Consider the following 24,790-nt stretch of genomic DNA (forward strand, 5'->3'; position numbering starts at 1 on the left):
GCGCCCGCGGCGCCGCTCGTGCGTGATACGCGGGCATTCGGTTCGCGAACCTCGGCGCGCGAGTTTCGAGACGTGTTGCGCTCGTCGGCGACAGCCAGCAGAAATTTCTGTGCACTTCTCGCTTGCTGCTTTCACCGTTAGTCAGAACAGGCACGTTCAGATTTGGCGACCCCGAAGCTGTCAGCCTAGCTAAAATGATTGAACAGACGCGCTTTCGGCGCGCCGATTTTGTTCTTTTGTATGTTGGCGACAACGATCACTACAGAGGAGATGACCCGCGAAAAATCACCAGCCACATAAAGGTATGCATTTTTCGTAAAATACGCATAATCATTTCAAATTTCGCTTCATGAAGTGCTGTACCGCTTACCCACTCTCCTCGTGCATTACAGGACATCGTTCTTCTGCTACAGGAGCACGTGGCTAGTGTCGGGGCTCGTATTTAAAGTTTTTCCGCGACACTGCGAGGATCCACGTCGGGCGCGCTTTGAATACCGCAGGCGTCGCCAGTCGAACCGCCAACAGCCACGCTGACGCACTTTAGGGCGTGCGCATTCTCAACCCCGAGGTAAGGGCTGTACTAAACTGTCGCAAGTTTTCTTGTGCATTGAGAACTCATCAAATTGCGGCGCTTGTAACTTTTTTTTGCAACATGGTTTCCTGCATTCCTCGGAAGCCGAGGCTGTCATAGTTCGCCGCGGACCGCTACCACGTAGCGAGAGATCGGGGCATTGATGAGATGTCCAAACCTATACACCTTTATAACCTGTTTGCGTCTTAACCTGTGTACAGCGCACCTTTGTTCGCTCCTCTTTTTTGTTCTTTGCAGTCGTTTCCTGAATCCATCCAATGAGACGGGCTTGCCGGACGATTGTTCGCCGTGAATGGAACCACGAGGCGATCCCACTGCATACAGCCCGACTTTGTTCCCTTGTGTATTTTAAATAAAAACAGCAGATGTCAAAGGTCATGGTCGCGTTCGAGGATTCCTTCGACAGCTCGGGCAAAACCATGAGGACTGCTCACGCCGAGTCGTCGCTGCCAAGTGAAGAGGTACAAAACGGATGTCGTCGTTACTAAAGGCCTTTCTCGGGGCCACCTCACTGTTTCCTCGCAGACCACGCGCTTTGCGCCCCGTGCACATGTTCCCCTCATTTCCAATAATTTGTAAGTTGCATATCAATGAAAAAGTCAATCGCTCAATGCACTTTATTTAGCAGAAAATTCAGGCTGGTCACTCTGGGATAAAAGCTGTGCACACAGCTCGACAAGGCCCAGGGGACCATTACATGACAGTAGTGAAAGTAAGAAAAACAAGTTGTTACTTTAACATAACATGAAAGGTACACCAAAAACATAGGCGATACACATGTTAATTACAAGAGAAGAGAAAAAACATTTTGACAGCAGATATACAGTATCAATTTACACTATACTGCATATAAAAATTAAGACATTCAGCACTATGCCACGGAATATAAGAACAATACATAAGGTAAAATAGAAAATGAACGTTACAATAGTACATACATAGTTAGCTGTTTACATTAGCACGAAATGAGTCCTCAGCTCCTTGGGACTAAAATCGGCTGTGTGATTACATTAGCATAGGTCCTTCAAATCGTGCAGAAGGCTTGAATTTGGAACTGCTAATATCAAAGGTGATTTAGAAGAGCTTAAATTTGGGCTAGATGGTGCATAGAACTTGAGAAAGCGAACAGTAGTGCCTAGAATGGCAAACACAATGGAAGAACGACGCAGGACAAGCGCTATCCTGCGCTCTTCAGTATGGAACTTTGTGACTATGAAAATTGAATATTCACGTCAGTGCCATATGAGTCTTTAGGCTGCCTGGAAATCGTTATTCGCAGAAAGAAACAAATACTAGCGAATGAATTTTTGTGTGCGAAGCTGCACATTAATCTGTATTTATTTACTTTATTTAATATATTTATTTATTTACTTATTTATTTACATTACCCCTCAGGGCCCATGGCATTATAGAGGGGAAGTGGTAAATATACAAAAACTGAGAGAAAAATACAGTTGATTACATGAATGTTAAACAGCCCCTGAATATAGAATGTTAGCTAGTGATACGCGGAACTGCTCATAATTTTCAATGCCAGCAACTTCTGCAGGAAGGTGGTTTCGGACGCGTGAGGTCCGCTGCAGAAATGTTTGCGAGAAGCAATTCGTGTTGCACGACACCATTCCGTCTTTGTGATTATGATCAATGCGGCGGGATGCGAAGAGTGGGATGATGGTACATACGAAACACTTTTCTACACGATGTCAGCGATGGAAGGCAGAGATTAGACTTCACAGTAGTTATACTCGCTGTGCGGTTGTAGTTAGTACGGATAAAACGTACACAGTTATTTTGCACCATCTCAAGATCACTAATCAAGTTGTCATGAGCAGGGTCCTGAACAGATGTTGCATACTCTAGTTTGGATCGTATTAGTGTTTGATAAAGCAACAGTTTAAAATTAGAAGGAACATTAAAAAAGTTGCGACGTAAGTAGCCAAACATGCAATTAGCATTTTCAATCATGTTCTCGGTATGAAGAGACAAGTTTTAAGATTAGAAATAATATGAACGCCGAGGTATTTATATGACGAGACTGATTCCAACGAAATATTATCGATGTATTAGTGTGGTGGGGCGGAAGTTTTTCTAAATACACGCATGACTTTCCATTTGTTAATATTTACCTGAATTAATTATTTTTTGCACCAGTTCCCTATTGTGTTGAGGTCTTACTGAAGTAATGTAATGTCGTTAGTGTTGGTTATTTCTCTAAAAATGACGCAATCATCAGCATAGGTGAATATGAGAGTTCACAAGACAGGGGAGGTAATTAGTATTAATTAGAATCAGTAGGGGTCCAAGAACTGAACCTTGTGGAACTCCGGAAGACACCTCGGTAAGACCGAAGTTATAACCGTTAGCAAAAACAAATTGTGAGCGATAGACAATTAATCCTTTTCAATAAGTTACAGTCAATATTCAGTTTTTTTAGTTTATGAAGCAAAAGCTTGCGACATACGTTGTCGAAAGCCTTTGAAAAATTTGAAGGTATACACTCAGCCAGTGACGATAGGTCTAGAATACGATGCAATGCATGTGTAAACGATATTAACTGTTTCGCAAGAGTAAGTTTTTCGAAAACCATGTTGCGCTCACGCAAAAAATGAGTTGAATTCAAGGAAGTCATTATGGTTGGTAATTATTATATCCTCGAGCATTTTGCAACAAGTACTGGTAAGGGATATGGGACGGTAGTTACTAGGGGATGCTTTGCTGCCGGATTTGTAGACTGGAACCACCTTTATGATTTTGCACTCGGTAGATAGCGTTGACTGGTCAAGTGATTGCTGGAAAGGTTTGGTTAGCGTAATGGAAGAATAAGCTGGAGTGCTTTGTAAGAACTTTGGGTTAACGCAGTCATAACCCGGAGCGGAATGAACGCTGAGTCCATCAATAACATTTTTGACACCAGGAGTAGCACCAGGAGTAGAACATAGCTCAAGTGGCGAGTTGTATGATGAGGCGGATGCTCAACTACCGGAGCGGTGGCCTAGTTGTTGAGCATCCGCCTCGCGTGCGGGAGGTGCGAGGTTCGATCCCCAGTTCCGCCGGGTACCCACCGGATATACAATGGGTACAAGCTTCCGCTGGTGTAGTGCTCGCCTTAATCAGGGTGAAATGCTTGGTAAATGGGTCTCTAACCCCACCTTGAGCAAATGAATCTACCTTGTGTAATGGCATTCTTTTGCCGCAGATGCCCTTGCGCCATAAAAATTTATCATCATCATCACCGGAAGTGCACTTAACTGACACAAGTGGATGACTAATTGCCGGACCGTGCCGGGCGCGGGCCCGTGCACTGCTCTATTCAGGAACCTAAACACATTTCCTTTTGTGAGAAAAGAGCTATGTGTAGAGTCTAAGCGGTACAGGTATGAAGCTGCAATGAAGCCAATTACAGACTTCTGTACAACAGCTAGAGGAATTTCAAGAGCATGCAATATGTGATGCTAGTTGTCTAAGTCACAATCCATGCACTCAAACTACTATTTCATTTTTTTTTTTACCCACAGACAGGAAATGTCTGAAAATCAATATGCACCAAGTACATGGAAGCAAGAATCGTGATGCCTGAAAAGGTTGTACTGCAACATATAAATGCTCAAGTCTTGATACGCAGGAATACTGAAGAATTAACGAAAATAAAAAAGTTTTATTTCGTTCGGGCTCACACACCTGGTACAAACATATTCTTCATGCATAGCGATAAAACTTGAAATACTATGTAAGAAGCCTTTAGGCCAAAAAGTATAGCTAAGTATGGCAGAAAGGTGTCTTTAGGAAATGCACAAAAGCAGGCATGAAGTGTGAGAGCAAAGCGCGTCAGGTGCGCTTTTTAATCTCGCGTGCGCTTTGAAAAACATTAGGAATACGGAGAAAAATCTAAGGAAAACACGCCTTCATCATAATCACCAAAACTTTAATTTCCGCCGAAATGAAACTCCTTTTTCGACCGCCCGGCACGCAGGCCTAAGGGAGTCCTACTGAGGAGCCTCGCAAACTAAGACACACTGTCGCTTCATGACCTCAGCCGCCAGGCGGATGGCTTGTTGTTGTTGAGCGGTGTCCTCACTCCGCAGCAGTCTCCCAGGACAGTACATTCCCATACTACGTGGTCGAGAGTGCCCCTCTCTCCGCACGTTATGCAATATAGGTCTCTCTCCTCTTTCAAGATTGTTATGTGTACCCAGAAGGGGCTTGTAATCTTCTCCACGCAACTGCCTCCTCGTTTCCGGCGGAACGGTCGGGTGGCGGAGAGACCCTCCTGCTCAGCTTTCCGTGACCTCGTAGTATGAAGTCAAGCTGTATTTCATGTCTATGCGAGAGGGCTGCTCTACGGCCGCCCGGTGATAAGAGAGCTCGGACAAGCTCGGCTGTGCCGGGCGGTTCCGGAAAGACATCAAACCGAGCTCCCCATCCGGATCCAAGCCGAAGACAAAGACGGGGCCCAAGCAGGCTCCTCCGCCCAAGGCCAAGAAAGCGTCAGCCGGGTCATCCGAACCAATGCAGAAAGCTGAGCCAGATAACGAGGATGACGTATGATCCGTAACATCTTGCCTCACTAGCGTCTCGCGGCAGACCGGGGACACGGTAGTTGGATCAGTTTCCACTGCTGGTCGCGTCGGCGGCCTCGAGGCACTGCAGCGCCAAACCGAGCGACTGGAGAAGCAAGTGGCGGCCTTCCCGAATCAAATCATGTCAGCAGTCCGCGAGTCCTTCCAGGACATGTTCAAGGCAGCCTTAACGCAAACACTTTTCGACCTTATGGCCCAGGTCACTGACTCCGTCCTTAAAGCCGTGCAGCCCTGGGTCAGCACCCAAATTAAGAACTCCACTAGCATCGAATCCCCGTACCTCAAACGTAAGACAGCCTCCCTCCAGGCAGCGGAGGAACACGGTTCAGCCGGTTCCCGGCCAGAGCTAGTCCGCTCGCCCCGTAAATAAATACAACAAGATGGCTAGCAGATCTTGCAGGAATGCTAAAAACCTTGAAAATTTCCAGATCATCCAGTGGAACTGCAGGGGTTTCAGAGCTTGGAAAGAGCGGTCACACCTCCAGCTCTACCTGCAGCCCCTAGGTAACATGCCGGCGCTCATTGCCCTGCAGGAGCCCGGCATAGACGCTAAATTCTCGGGCTACAGCACCTTTCACGGGGGCTCCTCTACGTGCATCCTGGTGAATAAGGCTTACAACGTGGTTCAGGTCGACTTAGACTTGGATACCGAGCAAGAATATACAATGGTCCGGGTACTGCCCCTCAGACGCCGCGACCCGTCAATACATATCCTCAACATATACTGCCCTCCGCGTAAGCCGCGCGTAACTTTCAGTGAAATCTTCCTTCGTGCGATCAAAATGGCAGCCAAAGAGCTTCTAGTGATCGTTGGAGACTTCAACGCTCCCAGTCTTCGCTGGGGCTGCCACTTCGAAAAGGCAAGAGGACGTAAGCTGGCGGAGCTCATCTCCACCCTCAGCCTGACGTTCCTTTCCTTGTTTCTTTATTCAATACTGCGAACCTTGTACAGGTCCAATCAGGGTGAGCAGAATGGCAAACAAAACAATAATAACAAAGTTAGTAAACATCAAAGTGTGGCGAAAGGCAATAAAGAATCATTCCAGTCGGTTACAGTGCGAGGAAAAAAATGAAAACTTGAATAAATCTCTTCATGCAAAATACGGCGTCAGAGAATTAGCATGATGGTGGCTTGTATACCTCGGCGTTGAAAGCGACAGATATGGGGCAGGGTTAATGGCTAATTCTTGTTTCCAAAGCAAGTGAAGAAATTCCAAACGTAAATTTTTTCTTCGTTGTGCAAGACATTGAATACCATTAACCTGCATTATTTCAGAGAGTGAGTCATACGGGGAAAATTTAGAGTAAATAAACCTTACAGCTTTTCTCTGTACCTCTTCTAAGCGGGTGATATTGCGCTTAGTAAACGGGTCCCAGACAACGCATGCTTATTTGAGTTTCGGTTTAATTAGTGAATTGTAAGCAAGTAATTTTACGCTAGGGGGATAATTTTTAGCTTATGTCTTAAGAAGTATAGTGTACAGAGTGCGGAAGAGCAGATGTTATCTATATGTAAATTCCATGATATTAGTAAGTGTGACACCCAAATCCTTATATTTAGTCTCTTCCAACAAAGGCGACGAACCTAGCCTGTAGTTAAAAGAAAGCGGAGCTTTTTTGCGAGATTAGCGAAGAAAGACGGTCTTATCAGTGTTAAGTTTAATGTCCCACGTTTCACACCATTCAAAAATCTTAGTAAGAGAGGAGTTAAGATGGATTTGGTCGTCAATTGAAGTTATTTCATGAAAAAGCACACAATCAGCCGCAAACAATCTGACTTCCACATTCGGATCAAGTTCAGTAGTAATGTCCTTAATATATAATAAAAATAGTAATGTCCCCCCAGCACACTTCCTTGGGGCACGCCAGAGCCGACTGGAAGGCAACCTGATTGTTGCTCATTAACTGCGACAAATTGGTAGCGATTGGTTATATAGTTTGATATCCATATGATTAAAACTTCTGGCAGGTTAATGCGTCTGAGTTTTAATGTCAGTTTGTCATGGGGAACTCTATCGAAAGCTTTGCTGAAATCAAGAAATATTGCATCAATCTGGCCGTTCTTATCACGACATGAAGCGAGAGTGAATGTATTACTCTGTCTCTAGTTGTGTAATTGTTGAGTATTCTTTTCTAAACCCGTGCTGGAAATTAGAGAGGACTGCGTGCGCCTCTAAAAATTCATTACTCTGGTTGGCAATAATATGTTCTATTAGTTTGCAACATGATGACGTAAGCGATATTGGACGGTAATTTTGTAATAATGCGCGGTCACCTTTCTTCTGTATTGCCACAACCCTGGCTATCTTCCAGTCGCTCGGTAGGCGTCCATGAAGCAATGGTGGTGGTGCTAAAACTTTATTTCCCACAGTAGGGGTCCTGAAGGACACTCGGCTAGGCGCCAGGTGTAGAGGGCAGCTCCCACGTCGGCACAGAGAGCCCGAAGCTCTCCGCCGCCTCGCGGGCCTCCTGGACAGCCCGAAGCTGGTCGTGTAGTGAAGCACTTTTTAGTACTTTGTCCCAATGTTCCTTGTTCTGGGCGTAGGCGTCACTTGATGCACAACCACACAGCATATGGGTCAAGTCTACACGTTCACTGCACTGGTCACACACATGTTGTCCGTCGTAGTCTGGGTCGATGTGCTTCATGCGCCAGGGGTTGGGGTATGAGTTCGTTTGGAGCAAGCGTAACGTGACCGACTGGCTGCGGGTTAGTTTGATATCCGAGAGGGGAAACGCTCGTCTGCCTAGATAAAAGTGCTTAGTAAGCTCGTTGCACGTGAATAATTGATCCCTGTACTCGATATGCGGAGTAGCGGGGGAAACCAGAGGGACGCGGCCGATGAGCCCTCGCGCCGCCTCGTGTGCGATCTCGTTGAGATTCCGCAGGCCATCTCCTAAGCTGCCCATGTGTGCCGGGAACCATACGATGGAGTGATCGGTGATGTTACTTCCGCCTAAAATTCGTAGCGTCGTCTTGTCTATTCAGATCATTCTTCATAGGTCCATGAAACAATGAAATATGGAATATAATAACTAGAAACTTTGCAACAGATTCAGCATATCGCTTCAGGAACACGTTAGGAAGGTTGTCGGGACCACATGATGATTTAGTTTTGAAATTCAGTAGCATTGAAACCACGCCACGGTATGAAATAAGATTTACATCACAGAGGTCAAACACAGCGTCACTGGATGGACAAGCACCGGAATTTGAAAAAACACTGTGAAAGTAGTCATTGAAGTGGTGCGTAATGTCCCCGTGATCGGTAACTACAGAACTATCAACCAAAATTTGCGACACTGGTTTCTTTTTTTTCGCTTATATAATTCCAAGGAAGGAAGGGAAAACTAATGGTTTTTCCTGCGGTTTGGGGGCATCTTCAGAGACGTCTTGGTTCTACCCCCAGGAGCCTTCTCTGTCGAAGTCGTCCGCCTCTAATCAGTGGTCGGTTGCCCTCAGTCCAGGGCTCCGCTGGCCAAAACTTTTTTGGTTCCTCTACAATGAAATTTGGAAGCACTGTATTAAAATAGTGTTCTTTCGAAGAGTCTACTGCGCGCACAAGGCCTTCTTTTAAATCCTTTAAACGAGCTAAATGCAAGCGCCGCTTCTTTATTCTTTTTATCTTGGTAAATTGGTTTTTCAGGAAAGGACATGGCGCAGTATCTGTCTCACATTATCTCGACGGACACCTGAACCGCGCCGTAAGGGAAGGGAGGGAGGTAGGAGTGAAAGAAGAAAGAGAGAAAGAGGTGCCGTAGTGGAGGGCTCCGGAATAATTTCAACCACCTGGGGATCTTTAACGTGCACTGACTTGCACAGCACACGGGCGCCTCTTGCGTTTCGCCTCCATCGAAACGCGGCCGCCGCGGTCGGGTTCGAACCCGGGTACTCCGGCTTGGTAGGCTAGCGCCTTACCACTGAGCCACCGCGGCGGGCGATGGCGTTCTGCGGACTCCCTGGCAGCTTGGCGGAATGGTCATGTCACCAAATATGGCGGCGCCCATGCTCCCGCGCCGTAAAGCGTCTATAAATGCGCGCTTGCCTTGGCGTGAATGCTTTGCTATGCAGTCCTCTAAGGAGAAGTGACAATGACAGGAAGAAGCGAGAAAGCGACAACGTGCACAAGAGACGCCAGAACAGCGTTAAGAACGTCTTGCAAAGCGTCGTGCTAATGATGCAGCTCGGCGACAACCTTCTACCTCGCAGAGTGGTTCGTCGTCATCGGTCACCGATGAATCTCAACACCACATGTGCAAGAGTCGGGCCAAACAGGGCATGGAACGCCGACTTAAAAGGCAAGGTAGAAACAACAAAAATCTCAGAAGAAGGCTGGCGCGTCATAACAAAGAAATAGAAGATTGATTACGCCTTTAAACTATGTGAACAAAATTGGACTAACAAATGTAGCGACATGGAAATGAATATGAACCTCCCCCAGACGTGGAATATCCTAAAACATTTAATAGACCCTGAAACATCCAAAACACAAGCACGAGTCAAAATGGCTAAGGTTAGACACGAATGCGAAGAGCACGACGACATATTCATGAAAAAACTCGTCGAGACATACATAGGCGACACGGAAATTAGACAGCTACCCGACTACCAGGGAATTCCAAATGAGAAGCTAGACGCGCCCATCACGAGAGCTGAAGTAAGGGCGGAGATAGCGAAACTCAAAACCAAGTCGGCTCCAGGGCCAGATGGAGTCACGAATAAGATGCTCAGGAACTTAGATGACAACTCGATAGAGGCCCTTACCAGCTACATGCAGTACTGCTGGGAAAAAGGAGAGATCCCACCGCTGTGGAAAGAGGCTACCGTGATCCTGATCCCAAAAACCCGGGAAGCAACCGCAGCTGGAAAACCTCCGGCCTATATCACTCACGTCATGTGTAGGAAAGTTAATGGAACTCATCATTCAGACCAGAATTTCAAATTATATGGAGGAAAACGAGAAATGGACAGACGAGATGTATGGCTTCAGGCCCCATCTGAGTAGACAGGACGTCATGCTGCGGCTGCAGCAAGACATAATTAATTCCAGAACCAAAGATGCGAAAGTCATTATGGGACTGGACCTAAAAAAGGCCTTCGACAACGTCAAGCACGAAGCTATCCTGGAGGGGCTCCAGCAGGCAGGAATAGGGCTAAAAACCTATCGTTATATCAGAAATTTCTTAACGGACCGCACGGTGGTAATAACTTTCCAGGAAGTACAATCTGCAGTGATCAGGCTAGGTAACAGGGGGACACCTCAGGGATCGGTACTGTCACCCACCCTTTTCAACATGGCCATGAGAGGGCTCCCGAAGGAATTACGAAAAATTGGGAACTACAACTTAAATTACAGCCTGTACGCGGACGACATCAACCTCTGGATCAACAGAGGGAGCGACGCAGAGATCAATCAAACGCTGCAGGCGGCAGCAAACGTCATCTCTAAGTACGCGGAGGACAGAGGACTTAAATGTTCGCCTGAAAAACCAGAAATCTTCGTGTATAATTGCAAGGCACTCAGGAACAAACCTCCCTCTGACCCACAGGTGTACGTGAATGGAAAGGAGATACCAAAAGTAGACACAATACGAATATTGGGCCTCCACTTACAAACACATGGAAGAAACACGACCACAATTCACAAGTTAGAAAACGACGCGACCGAGACATTAAACCTCATCAGGAGGGTCTTCCGTGAGGGAGGCGGCCTCAAGGAAAAAAACATCCTGAGATTGGTACAGGCCTTCATCATTAGTAGAGTTAGCTACGCCACGCCATATTTGAACCTAAAGGCAGATGAGAGGAGCAAGATAACGCGTTCCTCAGGAAATGCGTAAAAAAGGCTCTAGGGCTCCCAACATGTACATCGACAAAGAAGCTACTAGCCCTAGGACTGCACAATACGATTGCAGAAATCACGGAAGCGGTTAAAACCTCGCAACTTGAAAGATTCAGCACGACGCGAGTGGGAAGAGCTACGCTCAGTAATAATGGAATGGCCACAGACAGGGGGCAAAAGGTTAGAGTCGGCATTGACAGGGAAATAAGGGCGCACCTACGAATCCCTCCCCTACCCAAAAACATGCACCCTGAGATTAATAAGGAAAGGCGACAGAAAAGGGCGGAAGCGATAGAAACAATGTATCGGGGCAAACCTCGAAATGAAGTCGCCTACGTAGATGCGGCAGGGGACAGACACAGTCGATATATGACCGTAGCGGTGGTAGATGGGGGGGGGGGGGGGGCACCCTCATCACTGCGGCCATCATACTAGGGAAAGAAACCGAGATAGCGGAGGAAGCCGCGATAGTGATCGCTTGCGCTGGCACCAAAGCTAGATACATTATTAGCGACAGTAAAACTACTGCAATCCAAAATTTCAGTAGAGGGAGGGCAAACCCCCTCACCACCAAAATTTTAACACAAGGAGCGATTGATAGGACGATCAACATCATCTGGACCCCGGCGCACGAATCTGTCAGCGGTAACGAGGCGGCCCACAGTGCAGCTCGAGATCTCTACCTCCGAGCTGTACAGGAAGGGTCAGCTCAGGCCGAACATGATAGAGAAGGGCGATTAATCTCGTATCAAGAGATTACAGAACACTACAAGCAATGCCGGAGGTGTTTTCCCCCACCAAACACGGCGTTAAATAGGAGTCAGGCGACGGCGTCGAGACGCCTGCAGACTGGAGTATACCCAAACCCAGTACTAAATAAACATATCCGATCGGACTGCGAGGACGATAAATGCAAAAAGTGTGGGGCGAGAGGAACCCTCGACCATATAATTTGGGAATGCACTTCCTCCCCAGGCAGGGCGCAAAACATTAGCAGTAGGGAAGCCTGGGAAACCTTGTTGCGGAGCTCGGACCCTGAGCTCCAACTCACCGCCGTCCAACTGGCAGAAGAGGCCGCCGGCGAAACCAACCCGGCCAGCATCGACGTCGACCATCCCGTGCGGCTGGGCCGCTCCTAAGTCCCCTCCCCCGTAAGGGGGGTGAGACAGAGCGGCCCAGGCGGTGTGGTCCTTATCTGTTGGACAATAAAATTTTTCAACAACAACAACAATCTCAACACCTGACTGCTCAGGAACGCCGCAATGCTACCAGGCGAAGGCAACGCGCCGAAGAATCGCCAGAAGAACGCGCACACCATTTTAACGCAATTTACCCGGTTTACCAGAGGTAAACCACTGCCATTTTTTTTTACCTTGCTGACGGCGATCTTTTTTATTTCGAAAGCAATACTACTCTCAAGAACAGCCTTTCGCGTAGCGGCGGCCACTTGGCATGTTTGACGTTTAGAATGACCCCTGACGTCATACCATGCCTAGTGACGTCACGGTGTGACGTCATACCAGGAGCGAGAGACAGGCTACCTACCAACTCTGCTCGTCGGGTAACGACGGCCGCTTGGCTCGGCGCGCAGCGCTCTTCCCACTAGAAGCGCTGCATATGCAGTATAAAGCACCTGCTTTCGCAACCTGCCGGGCTTAACCAAAGCTAAGCCGCTGCCAATTTTTAAAAGTTGCTTGTTCACTGCTCGGAGGTGAGGTATACGTTGGTTATTGTGAGCTGTTTGACAATAAATTCAGCGGCATTTGTTGTTTTTGCGCACTGCATACAGAGTCTGATGCGAACAATTTGCGGTATTTATTCTGATATGAGCGTACCTTACCGAAACTGAGCTGTTTGACCTCACGGTTTTCGTCGCGAAGGCTTTGACGTTTTCTCTGTGTGTAGAAAGACGTGACTGTGTTAGCGAGGACAAAGGCGTGATGTGAAGTAGCCACTGCATGCATTTTTGAATGCACTTTTATTCCGAAGCAATACTACTTTCGCTACCACCTCAGCCCGTGCCGTGCCGCGGCCGCATAGCCACGCTTGACCTTTCGTGTGACCTCGCTGCGTGACGTCATACCATCTGTGTAAAAACGGGGCCCCATCTCACGCCGTCGCCTTGCGCGGCGCATAGCCACGGCCTGACTCCCGCTCCTCTCACCACGGCGCTGCGCGCTATGTGACGTCATACCATCTGTGTAAAAACGGGGCCCCATCTCACGCCGTGGTAGCTGCTCTCGCTTCGGCGAGCGCGGCTTCGGCCGCTTATCTGTTTTTTGAGCAGCGTCCGCTCCGGCGGACGCAGTTGTTGCTGCGACGCGCGTCTTTCCTTTCCTCTCTCTCTCTCCTTCCTCTGATCTTTTAACTCTTCTCTATCTGCACGTGGTAGCGGTGGTGGCTTGGCTCGAGCCAGTAGCAGGCCCGTGCAATTTCCTTTTCATCCTTCTCTCAGTCACAACAACAACAACAACACGCCGTTGCCTTGCGCGGCGCATAGCCACGGCCGTGGCCTTACTGCGCTCTTCTCGTCAAGCCCATGAGATGCCGCCTCCAGCCTATACGCTTCGGCAGGTTGCAAAGAGAAAGCATCAGCGAGCTACGGAGACAGAAGAAGAACGACAAGGACGGCAGCAGAACCACGTATTGCTTCGAAATTACCAGGCTTAACCAAGCTAAGCCACAGGCCCACAGCCAATTTTTTATGTTGTTAGTGGCTATTTATTGGTAATAAGAAAATAAAATATGAAGGAACAGATGTTGCTAGCCGCGGCATCTGCCATCGAAGCCTGAAGCACCTGAGCTGCGGCTAGCGAGAATAAAATGAGACGGAGAGGACAGGGAGAAGGAAAGAAAGGGGGGAGCAATAGAAGGAAGGATAAGGGTAGGGCGGCAATATACACAATGTACAAATACAGGGAATTAAAGTGAATTAAATGTGGGGTGCTCAACGCGCAAGGTTGTTGAGTGTGCGGGCGTGCAAATTGCGTGGTGGAGAGGAAGCGGCGGGCTGCGTCCACCGCGATGACTTTCAAGCCGGCATAGATGCGTTGCCCTGCGCCAGTGAGGGCATCGCGCGGGCCATTGTTCGTGGGTGGTGATGGTGAAAACTTTTTAATAAACAAAAGGAGAGTTTGCAGACCAAAAATGGCCCTTTACATAGGTGGAGTCCTTAGTCCGGGACCCCGCTGGAAGAGGCCGCTACTCGCGCCCGTTGGACTAGAGCCCTTTGAGACTACAGCCCCGAGCAGTTGAGCAGGGCTGCCTCCCATGCCTCTCGGGAAAGGGAAGGATTGGGGGAAGGGAAGGATTCTTTTGACAGGCCCAAACCATGTGGAAGGTATCGGATACTTCCCCATAGTGAGGGCAGCGCCCATCAATTTTGGGGTCGAAATATTTCACTATTGCAGGACACAACAAAGTGTTGGTCTGCAAGCGCCTCAGAGTTCGCTAATCAGCTTTGCTCAGGCCCTTAGCAGGGACCGGGAAAAGCCGATGGCGTTCGCAATAGTCGTCAAGAATTTCTCTGAACCGCAGAAGCGGTTGCACAATCTCTGAGCCGGAAGAGCCTGCAGTGCCCGGTAGGTAAGCGCTCGGGCAGCCGCGTCCGCAGCCTCATTACCTCTAACGCCCTGATGGCCCGGAGTCCAAACTATGCGTTTGGGTGAAGGGTCCTATTCGCTTACTGCGCGTTTTAATATACAGTAGGCTAAAGATGAAATCTCACCAGCCAGGTAGTGTTGACAGGCTCGACGCGAATCTGTCACGATTACCTTCGAATTCAAGTCCGAGGCGGCAAGCGCAATGGCTACTTCCTCAACCTGCGCTGAATTTCGAGCTCGAAAGGAGAGGCCGTTAACGCATTGATCCTGGTGTACTACTGCGGCCGTGTAGAATCCATTGGGCGACGGCCCTGCCATGTCAACGCATTATACACCCTGGTTGGATCCGTGTTGGTGTTCGAGGGCCCGAGCGCGCGTGGGGGAGCATAGGGCACGCGCACATTCACTTATTCGTCGCAGGCCGGCCGCTCAAAGGTAAATATTTAAATGCCGCGCGCGTGCCGTGTCCAAAGGAAAACCAGGAGAAAAGCACACGCTCGCGGCTCACTGTACAGATAAGCTGGTGTGGGGGCGCCCAGCTGTAAAGCGTCCGAAGGTAGCACACGCGGAGCGTTCTGTCACTGCAAATAACTACCTGGCGCAGAACAAACGGGACGTCAAGCCCTTCTGTTCGAAGTATGCACAGAGGCTCACCAGAGTTCGCTCACGGGTGCGGCAATTGAGCCACAGGAGCGCCGAGACATTTCGCGACGCAGTTGGGCGAACGCGGAAGTAGTATCGCTGACTCTGAAATAACGCAAAACGATGCTGAGGCGCGACGTTCAAAAGCAAGGATAGGCGCGTCAGTGCACCAACCCTTTTCGTTTGAGCGTTGTGCATGAATCGAGTAGAGTATTACGCTGCGCGTTTCTCGCGTTGCTTTTTCTAAACCTGCAATGCCCTCAGATGAATCTTCCGTCGCTGCGACCGACAACCTCTGAAAAGAAGCCGGCGTCGATGGAGCATGGCGCCTACGGTATCCACGAAGTCATGTTTCATGGGTGAGTAGCAAAAGTGTCCGATGCTAGAGAAAACATTTTTATGCGAAGCATATTACTAGAGCTACACTACAGCCCGTCGAGCGCGGCGGTGGAGCTACCATTGACCTTTAGCGTGACCACGTGACACCACGTGACAACATGACGTCACAGCAGAGGAGAGATGGGCTGCCGGCTCGCGCGGTCGGCCGCGGCGGTGGAGGCTCCACATCAGAGGCGCTGCAGCTGACCACGTGACGCTACAGCAGCGGTATAAAGCTGAGCTTGCCTCGCTTCGGCGAGCGCGGCTTCGGCCGCTTATCTGATTTTTTCAGCAGCGTCCGCTCCGGCGGACGCAGTTGTTGCTGCGACGCGCGTCTTTTCTTGCCTTTTTTAGAGCGCAGCTCTTGGCGTCCGTTCCTGTGTTTCGCGTCGTCGTCGGCGTCGGCGTTGTCGTCGGCCTCGTAACCAGCTCCGCCCCCCTTTCATCCCCCCAGCGCTATCGGCGTCAGCGGCATCAGTCAGTCGCTGCTATCTCTTCCCTCCTCCCTTTATCGTGTTGTCCGCTTGCTGCGCGCGCTTCTGCCCCCATCGTTTGCCGCTGGGTGTACACGCCGCCCCCCTTCCCCCTCTTCCTGCGAGTCTCCGGTTGTCAAAGCGCCGGCTCGAACTTAATTCCTTTCTTCGCTCCTCCTCCAATGCAACCCCTGTGCGGTGGCAATCAGAGAGCCAGATCGGTGGCGGCGCATCTGTATATGTGCACCGCCCGAGCCGAAATTGCGAATACGTGTGAAAAATAAAAAAAAAATTCTGTGATAGCGCATACATGTGTTGCTCGATTTCTTTGCCTCAATCTATCGAAAAGGTGAAACAGCTTATTTGCTGCGCTCAAATTTCGCATTAGGAAGTAACGTAATCGTCGGTAATTTTTTCTTTCCTCTGATCTCTTACCTCTCCTCTATCTGCACGTGGCAGCGGTGGTGGCTTGTCTAGAGCCAGTAGCAGGCCCGTGCAATTTCCTTTTCATCCTTCTCTCAGTGACAACAACAACATCTCCGGGCACTTACGAGGCGGCCAGGTGTTTGGATGCCGCCTAGAAGCAGGGCTGATTTGAACGAGAAGCGAAAGCTTCAGCGTGCCACAGAGACCGATGAAGAGCTGGATGAACGTCAACCAAGGAAAGCCATGTATTACCAAGCCTAGCCATCAATATGCTTCGCATCTGACTAGGCTTAACCTTAGCTAAGCCTCAGCCATTTTTTTTTTTTTGACTACCCTGTTCGCAGCTTTCCAAGCGTGATAGAACAGCCTTGCAGTTTCCCACCCTCTGGAGGAGTGGGAAAAAAATTGGCTTGCTTAGCTAAGGCTAAGGCCGGACATACGTAGCGAAAAGTCTCATAGTCTCTCACACACCACAAACAAGACCAAACAGGGCTGTTCACAAAGTCCGACGTAAACGCTCTGGACGCAGTCACGCTTTCACTTAGTCTTAACACATGTTCACTGTAGCGGTGAGTCTTTGAAACTTCTTCCTTATATTCCTCCTTCTGCTGCTGCTCCTTCTCACTTTGTTGCCTACCAGCGGCCACAGCGGTGGCCATAGCGCGTCGTTCGGCTTCTTGGCGACGTCTTTTCGCGAGGCGTTCCTCGCGTTGTTCCGGCGTTTCAAATGCACGTTTCGCCTCGGCTCGTTCTTTCCTCCGTTGTTCGGCGGCCAGCTCCCACGCGACTACCTCTGGATCGGAAGAACTCAATTTCTCCGCTCTTCTGTGTAGTTTAGCAGCAGCCGCAGTCTCCTTGGCATCCATGTCTAACGCGCCCGCCAGTTGTTGCTTTGTTGCGACTGAGAGAAAGATCAAAAGGAAATTGCACGGGCCTGCCTACTGGCTCGAGCCGAGCCACCACCGCTGCCGCGTGCAGATATAGGAGAATTAAAAAATAAGAGGAAAGAGAAAAGGAAATGAAAAGACGCGCGTCGACAACCGCGTCCGCCGAAGCGGACGCTGCTGAAATAAATTGGCTGAGGCTTAGCTTGGTTAAGCCCGGTAATTGCGAAAGCAATTTCCTCTGGGGCCGGCGTTATTGCGACTCGCAATAACGGAAATCCAAGCCAAATCGTTATTGCGACCCGGTTACAGTGCCACTGTAACTCGGTGGAAATAACGAAAAGCCAGCCCAAAGCGTTGTTTTTCCAGCCCCAGACTACTAGTTGACAGGTCTCGGCTTCCGCTCTGACAGGAAATAGCGTCATGGTCACTTGACCTACTTGCCATAGGCTGCTTGCGAAATCGTCATCTGCTAGCAGACGACGCAAGCCACGGACACGACGCCGAAGCAACGCCGTGCGCTCGATCATGATACTGAGTCGATTTGAAGACCGTACTGTCAGCTTAGCGTAGGTGCATTACAGAACTCAGCTTCCGAGGTATGCTCGCCGCTACTGCTTGCGGCGAAGTTCGCACAAAGTAGTCCAACTCGATCGTTGCGGATAGGCAGATGGACGAAAGCCTTCGCAAAAATGTCGACAACAAGCGCTATAGCTGCTCCATTATACGAGTGGTTCACCTGCGATGCTTTCAGGTAAGCGCGCAGATAGCATGTCGCGAAACAAGCGAACAAGAACCTCTTGACGCCACGAGCAAACAATACGCGCTCACAGCTCCGAACGCGCGCACGTTTGCGGTGATTTCAAGAAAATAAACGAAGATGCAAGAACAAAAAGTCTTAAGATGGCTCAGAGAGCAGCTGCGGAGCTCATGTGAAGGTTCAACGCATGATATCGTCCTCCAGGAACACGAAAAGTACGCAAAAATTCAGGGGGGCACTTTGTTGATCTAAAGTGCGGTGAGGCGAAAGCCTTAAGCGCAGTGTTGCTGCTTGTGTCACTGATGTGTGGTTAAGATGCTAAGCTTCGCCTCTAAGAGCGAAACGCGACAGCGTATTGCAACGCTGCCAGAGAGTCCATAGAACGCCATCGCCCGTTCGGTTCTACGCCTTGCTCGTCGGTAAATTGGTTTTTGAGGAAAGGAAATGTATGTCTCTCATATCTCGGTGGACACCTAAACCTCACCGTAACGGGAAGGGAGGAAGATGGGAGTGAACGAAGACACCGTATTCACTAGACGCGCCTTTGTTCACTCCAAACCGTCGAGCTAGCATGGCGGAGTGGTAGCGGGCTCGTATCGCACTCCGGAGACCGAGGTTCGATTCCCAAGCTGGGCCAATTTCCTACTCGGTTTTATTTATTTATCTGGTCTGACTAAAAAGGTTGATTAGGCTAATTGGTTAAGTAAAAACTCAGTCCCACTTACTTGGAGCATCACTATACGATCCCTTTAATTGGTTAGTAGCCAAAGTACAATTGGCTCCGTTTGAAATTCGCGCACTGTGACGTCACGACCGTTTCGACCAATTGAAAAGCGTGACATTTCTGTCGACAACTGCTTATAGTATTCTAGTTCACTATAGGCAACATGCAGTGTAGTTTGCAGGTACATGTGGCGCCGTCTCGTGGCCGAAGAGACAAGCACTGAGTAGGCAGCTCGGCGCGGCCCGACCGGCTCCGCTTCCCGAGGAAGGCGCAAACAGCGAGTTTGTGCAGCTTTGCGGATTTTCTGGAAGCTTTACCTCGGCCATCCTACGCCATGGATGTCGGTCGCACTCGGGAAAAAAACCAACCGGAGATACTGTTGCGTGAAGGACTGTCATACCCGAGATGGGAACGGAGACGTGAAGCTGTTTCGTTTCCCTGCAAGGCCGTACGGGTCAACCCGGCGACTGAAGTGGATCGTCGCAGTGCGTCGTGTCAAGGAAGTTGCACTGGTGTTATAATTCACGTGAAGCTAAGAGGAGAAAAAAAGTATAAATGTGGAGCGGCTGAATGAAGCTATAATATTGAGCGTTCATTAAATTCGCCGCTAGTAGTTCTCTTGCTTGGTATCGTCGAATTGCGGTCGCGCTCCCGCGTTGAGAAGCCGTTTTCTGGTTCTGTCAGAACAACGGTCTTCAAATCAGGATTCGTCGCGTTCGAAAGCAGGGCTCTTGGTCGCGGTTTTGTCCTATACTGGTACTCAAGTACGTGCGCTCAACGTTAGCGCGTACGTGTCGAGGTACCATGAATTAAAGGCAGCACGCCTCGCGGGGTGAGTCGCAGGTGATTAATTCAGGTACCACTCCCGTATGTCGTTCCCTTATGTGTTTGCCCGTCTCGCGCAGATTTCCATGCTTTGCCTAAGGGGTGAATTGATTTTGCAGTGCTTTGTGTCATACAAATTTGGTTGCATTATATTTTAGTGGTGAAGACTTCTTCAACTGCAGCCCAAATGACAACACAAAAATATGTTCAAAACACTTTGTCCGTGGTGAAAACAGTACCACTGAAACGCATCCCGGTTAGCTCCCGACAAGCAAGGTCATACATGAAACTGCCCTAACATTATTAACAACCTGAATTCAGCTGTAAACACCTCGATACCGCGGGAGTCATAAAGAGGCTCACTGTGTGGTTGCTTGGACGTTCAGTCTGGGCTCGATAGATGCAATTCTTTCTGTACACCCACCACTGTTTACTGTGCTTTCGATTACACGCTATGGGAAAAATTCGCATAATCACGGGTCCCGTGCATCTAAACTTTGTCCCTTTATGTTTTTCAAAATCTATTTTCCAGATCAGTTACCAATGCAAAGCGGCGAGACGGTTGCTTACACATGCACTGTACATGCACAAGTTGAACTTCGTACACGTGTTTGCCCCGCTAAGACTGACACTTCGCCGAAATTTCAGCGCCGTCCGTTTCCTTCACTGAGTGAACATGGTTGCTCTCGTAAAGGCGACATCTTTTTTACAGCTCCGGTCGCCGAAAATACACACCGATGGCATCAATAGGCTTGAATCCGCAATATAAAACAACCGACATTTTCAAATTCCTACTGGGCATGCACGCCGCAAAGAACGACCGCCTACCCAGTACCAAAAAAACATATGGTGGCGGCGCTGTAAGCAGCGCGACAGCGGCGCCGCCTGGCTATTGCATGTTGCCTATACAACTGCTGCTTACGAGACTAACTTAATATGGCTGCCAACGCGGCGCGCAGCTGTTTGCTGCCTTCCATGGCGACACAGGCAGATGGGCGGAGCTTTCGGGCTGCCCGAGAAAAACAAATACCGGACGCGAGTCCGCAAGTAGTCCTGGACAGTCCGGGACTGAAAAACAAATGCAGCCAGTGGCTATCAGTGGCTATATCAGCCAGTGGCTTCTACTATCACGCCTGCTACACGTGCATCGCAGTGGTCTTCTGGATTTGGTTGGCAGTGCGCAGTCGGCTCAACGCGTGAAATTTTAAATTTTGAGCTCTCAGTGACTACACACGACACGCAAAGGTAAGAACCAATGCGCCATCCATGTGAAAACTGCATAACCCAAGCACACACCAAATACTCCAAGTGCTGGTACCTAGGATAATATAATCTTGGATTAAGGATGTCCTGATCCCGTCACTCAATTTTAGACCTAAGGAGGGTTGTCACTCGTTCAGGGCTTGCATCACCACTAAAAAAATGTTTATAGCTAGCGTTTTGGTCCCGTTCACCTTAACAGCTTTTCAGAGTAGACCTTGGAAACTGTCAGCAACTGAGCCAATGCATATTAGCAAGTTTGAAAGCTCTCCACTTGCACAAGATATTGAGCTAAGTGTTAATGGTGTACTGAGACCGCCTTAAACGCAGTTAAAGTGCTGACTCAGTAAACTTAGACAAAATTCAGCAACGAGTCAACACCCTCAGTGGCACTATAAGTAGCTGATGCTATTTGACGCATCTTCCACACTTCGGGCCTCTGCAACAATTTCTCACAGTGAGTGTCCACCTTGACAGCAGAGTAAAAAAAGCATTCAGCGAGAAAAAAAAAGCGTTCAGTATCGTGGGATCATGGATCTAACTTCAGGCATTCAAAATATTCGGTGCTCCGTTACTGCTTCACCCATTCACTTTTTCGACGACGGACGCTACAGAAGAGAGAAGGCAGTCACAGGTGACATGCTTTTATTATTAAATTATATTCTCTTCATAGGGGACCTCTCCGCTTGTTGTGAGTACAGCTTCAACATCAAGAGGTCAGTGTTGTCAATGTAAGATCACTGCTTTCCAGGGTGCTGTACTTAATGACTAGCTCACACCGCGAGGAAGACGGTATACACAGTTGAGCAGACGGAACAACAAATCTCATCATGCTTCCACGTGTACACAACCTTGACAACAAAAGAAGAAAGCATGACAAGGTGTCTCATCAATACGTATAACAGAACAAGAAGATGAGTCACGAATACTGTTCCTGTTGTACTCTTCCCACAACGTCGATGCACCCAGCAAACATTTACAGTCCTCTTGACATGCTATGGTTTTCCATCCCTTAATAAACACAAATGAATAAGGACGCGGTCACATAACACAGAGACAGCAATAAGAGCAGAGCATGACAACTGAGGCTTGGAATGTAAATGGCATTTGATGTGTGTGTTTGGATGAATTTGTCGACTGAGTCCGTGTTTCTACGTTCCAAAATACGCATAGCGTATGGATGACAGACATAGCAGTGAGCTTGCACTCTGTTTCAGTTGGGGCACATAGTCAAAATACCAGTATTAAGGTATTCGTGCCTATTACTACAAGAACACATTGTAAGTAATATTCCAGGAACCGTCTACTGCTTTGTATAGGGACCATGTGGTTACGTACTTGGGCCAGCACTGCTCCTAGACGTGCATTATTCAAGCAGCATGCCTCACAGAAGCTGTCCCAGTACTGCTGGCATGATCGGACACTCTGTCTCAAATGTGCCCACCATGCAGACCACAGGGCTCTGTACATTGGGCCCAGAGATTCATGCACACCGACAGCAAAAACGAATAAATGGTGCCATTGTCGCATCACATCCATGAAGACACAGGTAAGGGGGACGAAAATGCCACAACATCAACAAGAAACAAAATCTATAGCAACACTATGTACACAAGTTTGACAAGAGTCCGTGCTCTCCACGTTGCACATGAGCGTCGCGTGGCCGTATCCCTTAAATTGAGACTTCGAGTCACACGAGGCAACATGTTTGCTGAATAATCAGCTATCCCTCACTGAAACAGTATAGCTCAAACGCAAGAAAGCTTAAGCTTTCTGAGCCCAATACCCGTCTTCCTCGACCTTGAGGACATCTTGTCCACCCAGGCGCGGTCCGCCACCACTCACACCTCGGTGCCGCCACTACCATCGACACTCACGACTAGGTTATACGCGGGCGGTGGCGTGGCGCACACTTCGCTCAAGTCATCCGACGCCCTGGTGTCTCCTGTGGCTTCACCTGGTTGTGGCAGCAGAAGAGGCGGTGCATCTCGGCGCTTCCCAGCCGGAAGGCGCAGTTGCAACGTCGGCCCACTGACATTCATGTAGCTTGGTGCTGTAGCCGTGTCATCCTCATGAGTGTTGCCGCCGTGGCCTAGTATGGGTATCATTTCTATTCCATCTCGGGAGATGGCGCTACCGTTGGGGATGGCGGTGGTGGTGGCCATCATGGCGTAGTGTGGCTCCGAGCCCGTCTGAATGCCGGCTCGGCTCGTGTTGATGTAGTTTTCGTCGTCAGACTTCATGTCCAGGTAATCCGGGTTTGGGCTGTTGTTTCCCATGGCCAGGTAGTCATTGTTGTTCTTCATGAGATGGTTCACATTGGCGTAGGGGTCGTTCAATGCCATGTAGTACTGCAGAGAAAAGGATTACACTTAATAGAGCCGGCGTATAAATAAGTGTCAAGCTTGAAAGTACTGCATTGGTTTATTTTAATTTCATTGTGACTTCTTCCGGCTCAAAATATTCTGCTTGCTACAGTTCTTCTAAATGACATCACAACGAATAGTTGTGTATATTCTACATAAGACAAACATATTGTCACGGACAGTATTGTCGGAATCATATGTTACCATCCGCATGCATTAGTTCCAGCCAAGCTGGCTACACAGAAGTTAGTTACTCTACATTAGTGATGTGGCAGATTAGAACGGAATGAAGGTTAAAAAACTGGAGGGCACACTTGAGCTCCGAGTTAAGGCTAACACACAGTAACGTTAATGGGTAAATGTCCATATATGCGAAAGTGGTCATTCACTCATTTACATTCACAGATCACAGGAAGTCCTCGTACCACCCTTGGTGCACTGCTGCGGCGGTTAAGCAATGAACTTCCCTGGTAGGTTCAAACAGAGCCACCGGTGGGGTTTGCGACACCCAGGTTTCTCTTCCCAAGCAACCTCTCACGATTAATCATTGATATAACTGCCACCTACCACGGTGGGCAGTTTGGTCACAATCCAGTGGGCAAGCTCTGATGCCCTACCTGCCACCTAGGTTGGCGACCTAGGTGGCCCATGGAGGCTGCTTCTATGAGGATTTTTCAATCACGCCAACGACGACGTCGGGTTTTCCACTGAACAATAAATACCCTTAACGCTGTCACTTTCATCCCAGATCAAAGCTATTGTGTGCTTTTAGGTTAAGTAAACAACTGTCTTCACTCAGCTAAGTCCACGAGATGCGTTTTATTTAGGTGCAATACACTTAAAAACAGTTAATAGGAAGAGGTAGTCCCTAAAAGCTAACTTACGTCTCGCACTCCAGCCTGCAGAAGGTCACCGAGGCGGGTGACCAAAGTTGAGAAGTCTGGCCTCTCCTTTGGCTCTGCCTGCCAGCAGCTTTGCATGATCTCGTACCTGCGTGCAAAAGAAAGTCACGTATTAAGGCACAACCTCAAGGCAAGAAAGTCTTCGCAGCGTTTAGTGCATATGCCAATATGTTGGTGCTTACACGTCATCGGGTGCGTAGTCAGGCTTTTCCATCCGGTAGCCATTCTTAAGCCTCTTATAGAAGGACTCATCGATGACAACTCCAGGATAAGGATTTCCCCCCAAGGAGAACATCTCCCACAGCAGCACTCCATACGACCACCTGTGAATGAAATGACATATCAATTATGTGCCCTTGCTTTCATGGCAATCGCAGGCAAGGATGACAATTTAGGCCAATTGCGAGACCATGTTCTACTATATTTTTGGTAGTTGGCCTTTCTTCTTTGTTTTGCACGTAGTTTGAGGTGCCCTTAGATATGTTCAGTTCAAGCGGTCGGACGAAAGAATGGACGGAGTGGATCTACATGGCCAT

At 48.8% G+C, this 24,790-nt stretch overlaps 1 protein-coding gene and 1 long non-coding RNA gene across 3 annotated transcripts in view; one reads left to right on the forward strand and one right to left on the reverse strand.

Annotated features, from left to right (window-relative positions):
- The first annotated feature begins 26 nt into the window (after positions 1–26).
- LOC149372531 (uncharacterized) lies at positions 27–950 on the forward strand. Its single transcript, XR_016292452.1, has 3 exons — positions 27–302; positions 393–568; positions 830–950. It is a non-coding gene; the product is annotated as an uncharacterized LOC149372531 (long non-coding RNA).
- Positions 951–21,614: 20,664 nt separating this feature from the next.
- LOC149372532 (vascular endothelial growth factor receptor 1-like) overlaps positions 21,615–24,790 on the reverse strand; it is a 76,618-nt gene continuing 73,442 nt past the window's right edge. For both annotated transcript variants that reach the window (XM_089567022.1, XM_089567021.1), the window contains exons 20-22: positions 24,437–24,577; positions 24,237–24,342; positions 21,615–23,337 (exon numbers count right to left, since the gene is read on the reverse strand). In XM_089567022.1, the coding sequence (XP_089423148.1) occupies positions 22,828–23,337; positions 24,237–24,342; positions 24,437–24,577 (757 nt within the window). In that variant the 3' untranslated portion in view covers positions 21,615–22,827. The remainder of the gene's footprint in view (positions 23,338–24,236; positions 24,343–24,436; positions 24,578–24,790) is intronic.

This window comes from Amblyomma mixtum, chromosome 1 (genome assembly GCF_055824585.1).
Source record: "Amblyomma mixtum isolate Tamu chromosome 1, ASM5582458v1, whole genome shotgun sequence".
Taxonomy (NCBI): domain Eukaryota; kingdom Metazoa; phylum Arthropoda; class Arachnida; order Ixodida; family Ixodidae; genus Amblyomma; species Amblyomma mixtum.